The 14,067-nt window shown below is 39.5% G+C and overlaps 1 protein-coding gene across 3 annotated transcripts; it reads right to left on the reverse strand.

Annotated features, from left to right (window-relative positions):
* Window positions 1-118: 118 nt before the first annotated feature.
* Window positions 119-13,965, reverse strand: raver1 (ribonucleoprotein, PTB-binding 1). Of its 3 annotated transcripts, none has more exons than XM_015372114.1 (16): window positions 13,573-13,965; window positions 12,602-12,668; window positions 10,168-10,637; window positions 9,280-9,471; window positions 9,070-9,190; window positions 8,872-8,972; window positions 8,273-8,354; window positions 4,826-5,028; window positions 4,658-4,739; window positions 4,424-4,551; window positions 4,207-4,278; window positions 3,950-4,078; window positions 3,748-3,813; window positions 3,534-3,663; window positions 1,458-1,519; window positions 119-1,235 (listed from the first exon to the last, which is right to left on the reverse strand). In XM_015372114.1, the coding sequence occupies exons 1-15, from the start codon at window positions 13,900-13,902 to the stop codon at window positions 1,476-1,478; spliced, it is 2,217 nt and encodes a 738-aa protein (XP_015227600.1). In that variant the 5' UTR covers window positions 13,903-13,965; the 3' UTR covers window positions 119-1,235; window positions 1,458-1,475. The 3 variants fall into 3 exon arrangements, with proteins under 3 accessions (XP_015227600.1, XP_015227601.1, XP_015227602.1); XM_015372115.1 differs by having other exon boundaries at window positions 8,273-8,351; window positions 13,573-13,964; XM_015372116.1 differs by lacking the exons at window positions 119-1,235; window positions 1,458-1,519 and having other exon boundaries at window positions 2,084-3,663; window positions 13,573-13,964.
* Window positions 13,966-14,067: the final 102 nt, after the last annotated feature.

Genomic DNA, 14,067 nt, shown 5'->3' on the forward strand with positions numbered 1-14,067 from the left:
GCTTCTTTCTTTCTCTAATGCTGTCTGTCACAGAGAGCCACAAAATAAAGAAAAATAAAAGAGCATAACAGGAACCTGTCGATCAGGAGCACATTTTTATTATAGAACACTGATGATGACATGAAGACTTAGTGCTGAATTTGCAGAAGATTGATATATATACACGAGTAGGAACATCTATGACTATAAGGAATATCAAAGGTTATTTCTAAAGCACCAAATGTAGGAGATATATTAGGTACAGTATAACAAACTGAGTGTAAAAACTGTGAGTATGGTGAGCAGCAGTAATGCTGCTAGAGCTCCTGGTATCAGGGAGGGAGTGCACAGCAGCAGGGAGGCATCAAAGCAGGAACCTTCAAGTCCAATTTCAGAGCGCAACACTTACGCTGCTGCAGTTGACAATGAACCATTTTAGACTTTCAACCCATGTTATTGTAACCTTACTTGAAATACTGTGTGAAAAGTTGTATAATTTAGCAGTAAGACACTTTAGAATCAAGCAATCATAAACTGACACAAGTACTGCTGCCTACTTCAACCCGATGACTCTCCTTTCACATAGGATTTTAAAGGAAAGTAGATTAAAATTTTGTCAAAAAAAGATCAAATAAATATGCATTTAAAAAAAGTAACTATTCATGGCAACTGATTATTTGTGCTGCAGCTCTGATCAGATTTAGCTCAGAATCCAGATTCCTGGAGTAAAAATACCTAAACCTTCTAATGCCACATGAATCAGACAATATGTAGAACTTAGTTTGAGATTAATGAAGCAATTCTTGTACATATTATGAAATAGGAACCATTACAATTTTGGTTGGACATACAACCTGAAATTGTATGTTGTGTAAAATACAGGCTGAATTTATGAAACCTATTAATTACAATAAATCAATATTAACAAAAAACGAAATTTCTACTTTAATAACTGCCAAATGGAAATTCTTCTAGACTGCAGCAAAATGTATAAACATCACATAAAGTCTAGACAGCAGACAGAAGCAGTATCAGTCCTTTGCCATTCATCCAGGAGAGAAGAAGATCCAAGGGCAAACAGTGGATCACCGGGCAAAGTATTTCATTTATTGTGTTGGCCTGTTGTGACTGGTGCCATGTTGCATTTGTAAGGCGAGCCGCCCTCAGACCAGAACATAAGCAACCCATTGCATGACGGACCCCACTAGGACAGCACTGAGACCCTGAGGAAGGGGGCCTGTCCATTTGTGATTCTGCTGTAAAAATGGAAAAGTCGGAAGATTTTAGTGTGTAAATAATTATTCATTGCTTCCTTTTATGTCATTTTACAATGAATGTGGTAAAAAGAAAAAAAGCAGGTTTATAGATAAGAGTCAGACTGAAAGGATTAACTGAAATAAACCATTTTAGTATTAAACAAATTTTATATAACTTATTAAATATAAACAATTTATAAAAGTGCTTGGGTTTTCTTTTACCTCCAAAGGGCGGTTGGTCTACACTATTAGACACGATTCCAGAAGCTGCGTTTCTGTTAAAGCTAAGCAGAAGAAAAAGTAAAAGACTAAGAAATGCTGCATTTTCTAGTGCAAAGATTTGCTAAAAAAAACAGTCTTGGATAGGATAGCAAATTGTTTTTTTTCAGTCAGTCACATCAAAATTTCTGTCAAGAGGGAACCACCTAGCTTGTTATCAGTTCAGTATCACAGGCTGGTATGGGTTTATAGACCTGTCTGCACATCTGCAAATGTTTAAAGATATAAACTGGGGAAATATGCTCCAATTCTGGATATATTTCTACACTGCATCTATTAAAACACTTTAGAAATTCATTGCTTAGCACTTTGAACATTTGCAGAGGCAGTGGAAAGTGTAACCTACTGGATTTGAGCTTTTAGATAATTTTATTCCCACTAATTTCAATTAATGATTAGCATTACACATGTAGCGATGCCTCAATTCCTGCTACTTCCATCTATATAAACAGCTTATCAACTTTTGAAATAATCAGTCAAACTCTAATTGCTTTAAATAACATTTACTTGCACACATCACACAAACATGCAGAGACGATCATGGTGGTAAAGATGAGAAGACAGCAGTGAACGCTTAACCATTTATAATTAGCCTATGAGCACACAGAACAGCTGCATCTCTTGGTCCATACACAACATGAACAGTCTACTGTGGAGCCATTCTGTAAAACGTCAGTTTTTCAAACATACAGGAAATAACCAAAACAAAAACCAGGAAAATCCATTCATTAACAAAAAAAAAAATAAATAAAAAAAACCTGACTGCATATAAGTGTGGGGGGAAAAATGGCACGTTCAGGACTCTAAAAAGAAATCAAGCTTTAACTATTTACACAGCAGATAAATGGAAAAAGTAGATGGAAGCCAACAGCATCGGGTGATTACAACGTAAAACAACATTAAGGCTCAAGTATGGCTGCTTTTAGAGCAGAAGTCAGAGGTAATGGGTTTTCACAATCAAACTGTCAACCATAAATTACTTAAAGGAAAAAGGGGACAGCCATGTTACAGACTAATCTGGGACTTGCCTCTATTAGCATGTTTCCGGGCAGAATAAAACACAGGCTGCCTCCTTTATTAAAGCTCATCCAGAGTTTATCAGCCCATCTTCCCCATCCACCAATTTATACCAATAAGGTGGTCGTTAATTTTTTTTTCCTGATGGTAATAACCCCCGAAAAAATAAAGATATGTGTAGAGATGAGTAAGAAACAAACTTTTACAGGTGAGAACAGGTTAGGACAGAGACCTGTGCCCTCCCAGGTGGACAACCAGTGCTGAAAACAGACCGTTGAGACATGTTGGAGCAACAAGATGAACAATGTGAAAAACAATCTCAGAAAACGTCCCCAAAAATCATAAAGCCCTGTTTTATGACAGGGCACATACAACTTATCACTGGTGGATGGAAAGCTGCATGTAGAGCAAAGAAGAAAAAAACAAAACAAATGCTTCCTGAAACAAGTTTTGCAGAGAAAAAAAAAATGGTAGGAATAGAAAAAGAAAAAAAAAAAAAAAGTTTAACTTTTTACAATAAAGGCCATTTAAAAAAGCAGACCCAGAGATAAAAGATTTTTTTTAATACTTTCATGTCCCTTTGGAAAGTGTAGACAGAAGCAGCACCATTAACTGGCCAAAACAACCTTTAGCTAGCACATCACACTTCATGCATGAATCATAAAAAATGAAAAAAACAAAAAAACAATTGCTACTAATTTTTTTTTTTCACTGTACAAAATAAACATAAGCTCAAAATTAAAAAGTTAATTTACAAAACAGTAAAATCATAAAAAATATAAACACACAAATGGATCAGAGAAGAACAAAAACAAGTTAAATTCACACCATAAAAAGTTCCCACTGTCCAGACAACAGAATGCACTCCCTGGCGCCCCCCAGGGGTCACTCGCAGAGGTAAATCCAAGGACGACTATTGGGGCTTTGCATCTTTTGCAGGACATGCTGCTTTGTTCTGAATACAAAACACCTAAACTTTCAATACTCAGAATATACGCTTACGCTTTAGATAGGAGTCTGCATAGTGACCCCCGAGTCCCTGGGAGTGCTGGCCCACATAGCCTCCCTCTGGGCTTGGCTCCGGAGACGGGATCAGCCGGGAAAATAAACGCTTCTGGCTGCTTGCTGGCGTCTAGAATAATAATAAAAAAAGAGTGATTAAGAAAAGTTCCTTGTAGGTCCAACACACGTGGAGAAAAGGTAATCTCCCACTTACCTTCATAACATTCCCCAGGCCTGGAGGGTAGTGGGCACCGTGGCTTCCAGGGGGCATCCCAACAGCCTGTAGGCAAACATTTCTTACTGACTTCTTCTTAAAAGTGTGATCATGAAACGCCCCAACTCCCTCCTTTTATTTTTCCAAGCACAGACGGGTAATCAATGCTTTAAATGGAAACGAATCAAGTTTCACTGATTACCTTGTTGAGGTGGGTTGAAGGGAGGGGGCCATTGCTGGAAGCTTCCGGTCCTGAGCTGAAGTAAGAGGAGAGGGGTGCGCTGCTTGGATAAGTGCTTTGAGAAAATGGTTCGCAGTAGTCTGGCTGAAGCTGTGGAGATCCAAACAAAATACAAATTAACTAATAATGGCCATGAATTTACCTGGATGGTAAAAAAAAAACAATTTAAGATCCAGTGTAAAAAAGGCAGAACACGGATTAACACAAACACGCACTACCTGCTGACCAAATCCTGCCAAGGCGCCGACATCAAGGTTCTCCCGCTGTTCATACAAGTATGCCAAGGCGTCCTGAGGAGAAGCAGCAGATGGGCATCAGACCAGATTACATCATATCAAGCAGTAATTGGGTAATAATGCGCAAGGACACCCAGAAGTAGTGAAGCATCATCTATTCATGTCAAACGCAACCGACAAGACAGTAAAAGATGGTAACCTGGTGCAGAGGAGGATACTGTGAGCTGTAGGATTCCTGGAAGCGGAGGTTATAACTCGGCTGCATGTGCTGATTGGACACATTACTTAGTGTTGGTCTTTTCCTGTAGGGGTGAGGTCTGCTACTTGCTGTTTTTGAGGCAGAGGAGGATAAGAGTAGATTCAGCACCTGACACAGACTTTCAAATCTACTGTAAGGAGAGGGTGGGGGGGAATAATATATACATCATCTCACCTGAAGGAAAAACATTGTTGACATTGAGGAAGGTACTCTGTGGAAGGTTCCTCTCTTTAGGAAGATCGCCCAGCATAGTTACCTAGAAGTGAGGAGAAGGGCTTTTATTTACTTCTTGCTCAGAGATAAAAAAAAATATATATTTATGCAAATGATTTGGAAACATACCCCTTGCGCTGCGGGACCATCTGCCCCCATCATGCCACCCATCAGGGGTAAGGAAATGCCTGGTAGGGTGGGAGAAGGTGTCTGAGGGAAGCTGCACGCCGACGTGGGGGAATCCTGCTCCCTTGTCGGGCCTCTGCCAGGCGGCGCTGGTTTCAGTGAGGGCACACCATCTGACTGCAGACCCAGGCCTGGGACTACACCACCTACAGAAACATCAATCCCCACCAAATACCAATTAGGATACATGCTGGCAAACAAATAAAAAGGTACTACAGAAGTACTGGACTTTAAGAAAAAAATTAATACTCTGATATCTGTGGCTCCATCCTGTCACATGTAACATTTTAACAATGTGTGGAAATGTGATCATATGTGATGGACCAACAAAACAAATGCAGTTGAAGCAAATTGTGCATCTTTATGTGATTCTACCAAACCTCTGATGGAGGATCTGCTGAAAGAACTGACAGACATTGGCTCTGCAGTTCAAGGCTTTAATGTTGGCAAGAAAAATGGCGAATGGAAAGCCAACCTGAGGTGGATCTCAGCTCTTCATTACCATCAGATTTCAGAAAAAGTAAGGTTTATGTACTTAATTTAACTTCAATAGTGGTAGGGTTTTATCTATAGGCTCCACAAATAATGAAACAAGTTAAAGATTTTCCGACTGTGGAACAGACCTACTTTCAAATTAGAAATGTAGACTTCTGGATTAAAGACAGATCCTTAAAACTTTTTTTTTTTTTTTTTTTTAAAGACAGATCCTTAAAACTTTTTTTTTTTTTTTTTTAAAGAATTGTACCAGTAAGTTTTCTATTTTAGAACCACACATTCAGTTCATTCTGATTTAAAGCTCTATGCACTTAAAAAGAATAGAAAAAGATGAGTCATTAAGTGTTCATCCAGTCACTAAATGTAAAACAAAAATGCTGATGGAAGAGTTTCATTTCATGGAGCAATTTTAGAGTTAAAAAAATAGAATGTTTTCCAATGTGTTCATTTTCTTCTTTTTAGCGAATCTTTGCTCCCTGTGACCTTTAGCATTTTGGGGAATAACATTCATGTCTGGCGTTAGAATCTGCTGCTGAGAAATTTTACCCAGATACAATATTACAAAATAAATTATTACATGCAAGTTAATACAACAGCTATGCTTCAAACAGTAATTTGCAATAATAAAAAACACTATTCAATTACAAATGACTAGAGGTGCAGAACCCAATATTAAAGTCTGTACAGATATTGAAGAAAATTCTATTTCAATGTCATAAATTGGGCTGATCTGTCGGAGTGGATATATAGTCTGTTTTTATAATTTAATCTGGGTTAAAAATCTATTATATGGCAGGGCATCCGTCTTTGATTTTATCAATACATTCCATTTAAAAACTTAGATTTGTATATTTTTGTTTTCAGGATTCATCTTGTAAACACTAGGGATAGGAATCGAAAACTCAAAGTCCTCACATCTTCTTTCTCACGAAGCTTCTTGTCTGTAGCCTGATGAACCGTCTCCAGATAGTAATGCAGACGTTTCACATCTTGAACAGATGGCACCTCATTTGCTTTTTCCCCTCTTAATGTCTTTGATATTCAATAACCCACAGGAGGTTTTCTGCTTTGTCATTTTTTTGTGATACAAGGAGAGGAAAATTTGACAAGACTTCATAGCTTTAGTATCGCTAAAACCCTGGGCATTGCGCTCAATGATGCTGCAGATTTTCTTAAGGTGGTATCTAAGCCTGAGGGCAAGTGATGCTCTGGCATAGAGTTTTTTCTCGGGGTCATACCCTGTCAGCACCCTAACAGCAAACACCAAATGTTTAAAGTTCGAAGGCTTAAAAAAAATCCTCCAAACTCTGCATCCGGGTTGACTTTTGAGCCTCAAGTAGAAGTCTTCGATTTGTGTGTTCCAATTCCATGGCACCGTTTGGGAGCACACTTGATGATTCTCTTTTAACGGTTCAAAGCAGCACCACTTATGTCATGGTGTTTACGCAAATTACGTCACCTTTAATACCCAAGTTAAACACACAGCATTCATCAAGCAAGTACGACGTGACCAGGCTTAAGTCTAGAAAAGCAAAACAAAAAAAAGAAAATGGTATCCCATCGGGTAAACCGATATAAAGTTTGGACGTAAAGTGGCAATAACATCCGCGGGAGGAAATACATCAAACATGCAGAAACACCTGCGCACACAACACTGCATACATTTTAACGAATGCCTTGTTTTTGATGCTTTCGGACAGAAGCTAAAGTTACGACCAGCATTGAAGGCAACTCTGATGGTAAGTAGCTAGTTTTATATCACTGCCTGTGCTTAATGTGGTTCCTAGTAAATCATATGCGATTTCTGAAAATAAACAAGTTTCCTACCTCTCTTTGGGGTTATTAAAAAGGCTACGAAGTTGCTCCATAGTTCAGGGAGCGAGATAAAGGTGACGCTCGTTTATTTAAATCAGGGGGAGATGAGTCTATTTCGCCAAATTGTAATCCTTTTTCATTAAACGGATGCCTTCGCCATTAGAGTTAGATGACTGACGATACGGGTAGCCTGGCTGGCTCAGAGGCTGGCAGCTCCCCTTCGCTGCCTTCTGTTTTTGCCAAAGCAGGCAGAAATGGAACGTCCCAGGTGAAGGTGGTTGAATGTCACTGTGCACTTTCCAAGTTCACCGTTTCACAGAATCGATAAGAGAATGGAATCATTTCACAGAATCAATAAGGGAATCGGAATAGTGAAAATCTTATTAATTACCCTATTAACCCTAGTAAACACAATGATATGCTGTTTTTATGAGTTCCTTTCTGACCATATACTGATCTCAAGATTCCTTTTGGGAAATAAATTAATACATTCTTACATATACATGGTTTTAGGGAACAGTTTATGACATCAGTAATGATGACAACATTAAAGCAAACAGAACTTTGCTCATCAGAAGTGTAAGTATGACCTGCAGATATTAAAATTAACATATTGGAATCGGGAGCAAAAAAGGGGGCCTACAATTTTTTATTTTCTTTTTTAATGGTCCAGTCTTGGAAACAGAAAGCTAATATGCAGTAACTGGTCAATGAAGTTGGTTGTTCCCAATTATTGCCCTTCTTATCAAACTGGCTAATTTGGGTTAATGGCAATATCAAGATCAACTGCAGATGTGAAAAACCTTTACAGGTGACTCAACAGAGCTTCATGAAATTTTTAAAGCTTGCAAACTATATTTCTTTCCACCTCAATGAAAGAAAATGTTTCCACTTTGATTTGTTCAACAAAAATATCACAATAAATACAGACATTTTAGAGGCCAAAAGGTATAGAATGGTGACGCCTAAATCTAGGTTGATGCATTATTTAGAGGATACAGATGTTTATAATCAGATGAAAAGCAAAAACATGTCATTAGTGGCTCTGGGAGCTCAGGCTGGAAGTAAAAGATGCCAAACCTTGAGGGATATCTCCAAGCAGATGGACTCCCTGCTGGACGGGCAGAGCAGCCAGAGGATTGTCCCCGATGAGTCCTGCCTGCTGGCCCAAGGACAGATCAGTGTTATCACAGGGTCACTCAGCCTGGCTGGAAAGCTCAGAGAAAAACGGCTCAGCAAACTAAATCAGTGCTGGAATTCACTCACCAATATTTCCCCTCAAACATTTTTTTTTTTTAAATCAGTTCATATAAAGCACACCCACAGCATCACTCCACACAAAATAACAAATTCCTCACTTTTCAAGAGAGAGCTTACCAGCCAGGACAAATCTAAACCCTTTTACCCAAAAAGGCTTGAACCCATCAAGCCTCAGCCTCCACCTCACACACCATTATCACTCACACCAAACACTAGAGGGTTTTTTTTTTTCTTTGCTGTGCAGCACCTGAGCCCAGAGAAGATGATTTCCCAGAAAGGCTTGCTAATAGCACAGGGAAGCAGAACAGAGAGGAAGAGGAGGAGAAGGCCTGCATGAGTGGGGTGAAGATGAATCAAACAGAAGATGAAGGGGCAGGAGGATAGATCCTATCAGGGAAGAGGCCAAGAGGTATCGGTACCTGCTGGGCCTTGGCCTGGTTCTGAAGGAGCAGCTGCAGCAGGGCAGCTGACAGGGCAGGGTTGGCCAGCAGCGGCAGTGCAGGAGGGGCTCCAAGAAGACCTGCAAAGAAAGGCCATCAAGATCCAAGGCAGCAGAACAAATATAAAATCATTTTAAAAATCAATCAGGAAAAGAGCAAAGGCTAAGAAAACCTTACCCTGTTTGTGTCCCTGTGCCAGAGTGTTGAGCAGCATCCTGAGGGTGGCAGGATTATTAAGACTTGAGAGAATCTGCATGACTGTGGGATCAGGAAGGAGGCCTTTACCTCTGTTCACAGCCTTGTAGGTAGGAACAAACCAAAACACAAAATCAGCACAAAACAGGAAAAGACAGACAAAGTAATGTAAGTGAAATGTGGCCATAATACCATGGTTTGGGCAGCAATAAGTGCAGCCAGCATGCTTCTTCCAGGAGGGCCGGGGGCACAGAAGGACACCCTGATGTGCGTCCCACCGATCAGCCTGCCATCTCCGACTCGCTGGGCATCCTCAGCCATCTCCGCAGTGGCAAACTCTAGAACGGCAAAACGTCTGAAACTTCCATCTTGTCCCTGAGCCAACTACAGAGAGGGAACATAAACAATCGAAAGGTAAAAACAATTCAGAACACCAGTGCCAGTCTTTGTATCAACAGGCTTTTGTTTTGTTTCCAATATTCTTTTTCCCTTTTCCTGAAGATGTGGCCACAACACCTCAAAATTCAGCAACGAGTCAGCTATTTCTTGTTAAAATGGACAAAACTAAACAAAAATCTGTTCCCTTTAAAGCACCAAAAAATAAATTAAAAAAATTCACAATGGAGGAAAGAAGCAAAGGAAAATTTTACAGGGAGGATAAAAGATCTCCCTCCCTCTCTTATTCTAGAGTAACAAGCTGAAGGACAACCTGTGGAGTCAGTCGGTCCAGTTGGTCTTTACAAATCAGTCGGCCCTATTGCTATAGAAACTGAGTTGAGCATATTAATAAATCCCAGGTAAAGATAAAAGGTGCTAAAGATCAAGCACAGAGGACTCCTTTAGAACATCCCTTTTAGCAACTATCAGATCCCATAAAGCACATGAATCCCATTATCCTCAGGACCGATTTCTAATAAACATGCCAGCCTTTCATATTCACTCATCTTTAAATGACTAATCTGATCTAAACCAGATAAAAGACATGTCAGAGGGAGGTTTTATAATTAAAATAAACATAACATAAACATGATCTTCATTTTTTGAGTGAGACCTCATTAGATAGTCCACACTGAAACCCACCTGACAGAAAACCGGTGCATGGGTGTCAGCCAGAGCGTTCCGGAGATCCTGGGCGGTCAGGAGGCTGGGGGGCAACCGGTCAACACACAGGCATTTGGAGTGCAGCTGCGGGTACGTCAGCGAGCCCACTTCAGTCCAGTGGACGTAGAGCATGCGGGAGCCCAGCTGCTTCCCCAACAGCTCGGATTTAGCTCGGGCCGCCGAGTCCTTTTTCATGTACTCCACGAAGCCATAGCCTTTGGAATGGCCCGTTGAGGCACTGTAAACCAGGAAGCAGCGCTCAAGGTTGCCAAAAGGGCGCACCAGCTCTTCAAACTGCTGCTGAGAGAAGGCCCGGGGCAGGTTGGCGATGCACAGCAGGGCGTCTGTCGGCTGCAGCTGCACAGAGATCTCCCGGTCCCGTAGCATGATCTGGTGGAACTCTTTAATGGCGCACTGGGCCTGATCACCATTGAGGAGCGTCACAAATGCTGCAATGGGAAGATGAATATGATTAGAATGTGGTGTATACTAACAAGCTAGGCCTGAAACAGTTAATAGGATTAATTATTTCAAAAATCGTCAACTAATTAAGTAACTGGAGTATAGAGACTCTAAAACATGCCTTTAGCTGACAGAGCAACCCACTTAGAGCAGTAATTATACCAAGATTATAAAACACATATATAAACATTTTATATTTTAAGATTAAAAAAAATGTATTCTGTCAAAATGCTCTATCCAGAAATTGTCAAGCGGAAAAGTTTGAGTTTCACCTGGTTTAATTTCATAAAAAGAAAAGAATCTAGCTATCCGATTATTAATAAAAAAAAAAAAAAATAACAATCAACAGATTAATTGATTTGCAAAAATATTGTTAGTTGTGGCCTTATAATAAACCAGATATCCAAAGATGTATTCGGCAAAGCCATCAGTGACGCCGTTTTCGCTTAAGCTTATCAGATAAGAGACGATGCAAATGGCAAAATGTCAGGAGACGTCTCGTATGCCAGTGCAACCTCAGCGCACTCACAGTGAGTGACAACTGACTCCCTGTCCCTGACAGCCACATCAAGACCTCATAAATGACGGCATTGTTGACCTTTACTATAGCCAATGTGACAGACTTCTAATATTGTGGAAAAGAATGAATGGGCTTACAATAGCTTATCAGAAGTAGATTTTCCCTTCTATTCATTTCCCCCAATATCATTATTCCCTGCTTTCTAGAGACATGCTGTGGGGAGGAAAAAGAAAAGCATCTCTGGAGAGCTTCAGTTTGTTTTATCAAATTTATTCTTCTGGTTTAAGGATGCAGCTCACAGAGAAACTGATAAAACAGCTTTACTAGAATTTATGACAAAGCAGTGGGAAATCGTGACAAAGCGAGTTTATGACTCCCATAATAATGAATTACTGGAACATACTGACCATTTAAATTGGGTCTTTCACCATAATAGGAAAGATTGAAAGACAGTGAGGGGAATATTCTGGAGAAGACATTAGATTCTCTACATTTGTTGGGCTGAAAGTCAAAACTAGTAAATGGTAAAAGGTAGGTTTACTTATTTAAAAGGTATTTGAAAACTGCATTAATATATTCAAACAATATCAATGAAGTACAAAGTCAGTACAATTAGGTGGCCTGATCTGACCTTCCTTATGGTATAATTAGCAACTTTATAGTCTGTAAGTTTTTGTATTTAGCCACCCACATTGAAAAGAAAAATGAAAACTTAATTAGGGCTGCAGCTCACGATTATTTTGCAAATCAATAAATCTGTCGATTATTTTTTTGATTAGTAATCGGAGGCAGAAGGTTCCTTGAAGATTTTTCACGAAATTAAGCTAGGTGAAACTAAAATTTTTCCACTTGAGGAGTTGTGGATAGAGCATATTGACAAATAACATTTTATTTTCTTAAATGCAAAATGCTAAAAGCATGTTTTAATGTGTATACTCCAGTTAACAATTAATCAATTACTAAACTAGTTGACCATATTTTAATAATCGATTAATCACTATTAACCCACTTATTGTTTCAGCTCTAATTTTAATCAATGTCTGAATATGTTTTTATTTTTTCTCTTTTTTAATTCCTAGCTAAAATTTAACACCCAAGACTTTAAAAGAGGCCATATTCTTAATAAGAATCTAAATGCCTTAATAATATTATGGACAAATGCTTCGTAAAAATTTAGTCTATTATAGATATCTTTAGCTAATGATTATTTTAAGCTATGGTAATATAAAAAAAAATGGAAGCAACAAAGAAAAATGTTTATGAATATTTTTTTTTCAAACCTTGGTAAATTTCAAAATTCTTTTAAAGTTTGATAGAAGTAGCTTAGAATTTAAGCCTTTAAAATGTGTCCAAACACATATGATCCACTGGACTATAGCACTGGTTAAACCTAAATGTATCATTTACAGGGAAAAGAAGAGAAAAACCAACCTGTGCCCTTGTATTTGTCAACAAAGCAATACTTCAGATCATAGCTTCCCAACAGCTCATGGACCTCCTGTGAATATATATTTGAGATAAATAACATTAATTACACAACATATTTAAATGCATGCATTAACACAGGTCGACAGTGAATTAACTATTGTTCTGTCCTGAAAATTAATCTGTGACATGTCCTTAAATTGAGAATTTAAGCCTGGCAGTTAACCCTTTCACGTCCGCAGTGAAACCAGCGCACCTGTGGGGAGAAAGGGGGGGGGACAACTGCTTCATTGTTGAGGCAGAAATTGTGCATCGTTTTTTTTTTTTTTTTTTGCCCATTCACCAACAAATACTGACGCTCTCTAGCATTTTCTGACTCTTTTTGTCTCCACCCTTTCCATCTTTTGTTATAGGGCAGCGTACTCGAACTCACTGTCCCTCACCCGCCCCCTACTGTGAACAATGGTACTGCCCGGAGGCCTACTGCTCCCCAAGAGTCAGGCACGTTCCAAACTAAAAAAAAAAAGATCATAAGTAAATATACAAAAAGTACAAAAGAACTGTGACGGAGGCAGCTAGGTGGTATAGTAAAAGATAAGCAACATGCTGTCCCTTGTCTTGTTAACTTCAATTAGGAAAACCAAAAGTTAAAGTTGCTAAGCATTTACTAATGGCTACATCATGGCCACAGATAGGCCAAAAGGCCACAGATGACCACCAAACAATTATCTCCTCATCCGTAACCTCCCCTAATTTACCTCCCTTTTGAACATTCGCGGGTTATACAACCCATTTACAGCCACGGACAATACCTATTACTCTTTGACAAAAAATAAAAACAGCTGCAGATTAAGTTAACACATCACGTCAGCATAAATTAAATGCTCCCTATGCTAACGTTTATAGCATGACATATTGAAGCTGGGTTAAAATTTGACTAAATTTCAAACTGCAACCAATTTTTTAATCACATTTACCTGATTTGTAACATCTGGGGGTAAATTTTTTATTATTATTTTTCTACGGTTGTAAAACTCCCGGCGGGTCCTCTCCAGGCGGCTTTCAATGTCCCCTAGGCTCAGTGGTGTCAAATCCTCCTCCACTCTTCGCTGACATTCACGGCCCGATGTGGCGTCTCCTTCCCCAGTTTCGAATTCGGGGTAGAAGTTGGTATCACGGGCCATGAAGTTTCCTTTATCGGTAGCGAGGTCTTGGTTTGCACTAACTGGTCGAGAAGTAAGAGTGGGCCCGCTGTCTGAGCCTTCATCGGTACCAGAGGTGGTGCTGAGAGACACGGCAGCCGCCATACCCGCTGTTTGTTAGAGGTTTAATCAGGCTTGAAAGTCGGTCAGATTTTGAGCAGTTTAAACAATACACACATGGGTCCAGCGACGCTTCCCATTGGACGAGCGAGAAATGCATTCTCCATGACTACGACGCAGCGTGCTATGGGGCGGGGCAACACTCTTGAT

This window comes from Cyprinodon variegatus, unplaced genomic scaffold (genome assembly GCF_000732505.1).
Source record: "Cyprinodon variegatus isolate N-32 unplaced genomic scaffold, C_variegatus-1.0 Scaffold68, whole genome shotgun sequence".
NCBI lineage: Eukaryota > Metazoa > Chordata > Actinopteri > Cyprinodontiformes > Cyprinodontidae > Cyprinodon > Cyprinodon variegatus.

What these genes read in the sequence shown, in the direction of transcription:
- raver1 (XM_015372114.1), bottom strand. Translation starts at nt 13,902, where the DNA reads ATGGCGGCTGCCGTGTCTCTCAGCACCACCTCTGGTACCGATGAAGGC. An exon ending in TTATTGCTGCCCAAACCATG is followed by an intron (nt 9,191 to 9,279) that starts GTATTATGGCCA and finishes CCTACCTACAAG; the next exon opens with GCTGTGAACAGAGGTAAAGG. An exon ending in AGTATCCTCCTCTGCACCAG is followed by an intron (nt 4,279 to 4,423) that starts GTTACCATCTTT and finishes GCTTCTCCTCAG; the next exon opens with GACGCCTTGGCATACTTGTA.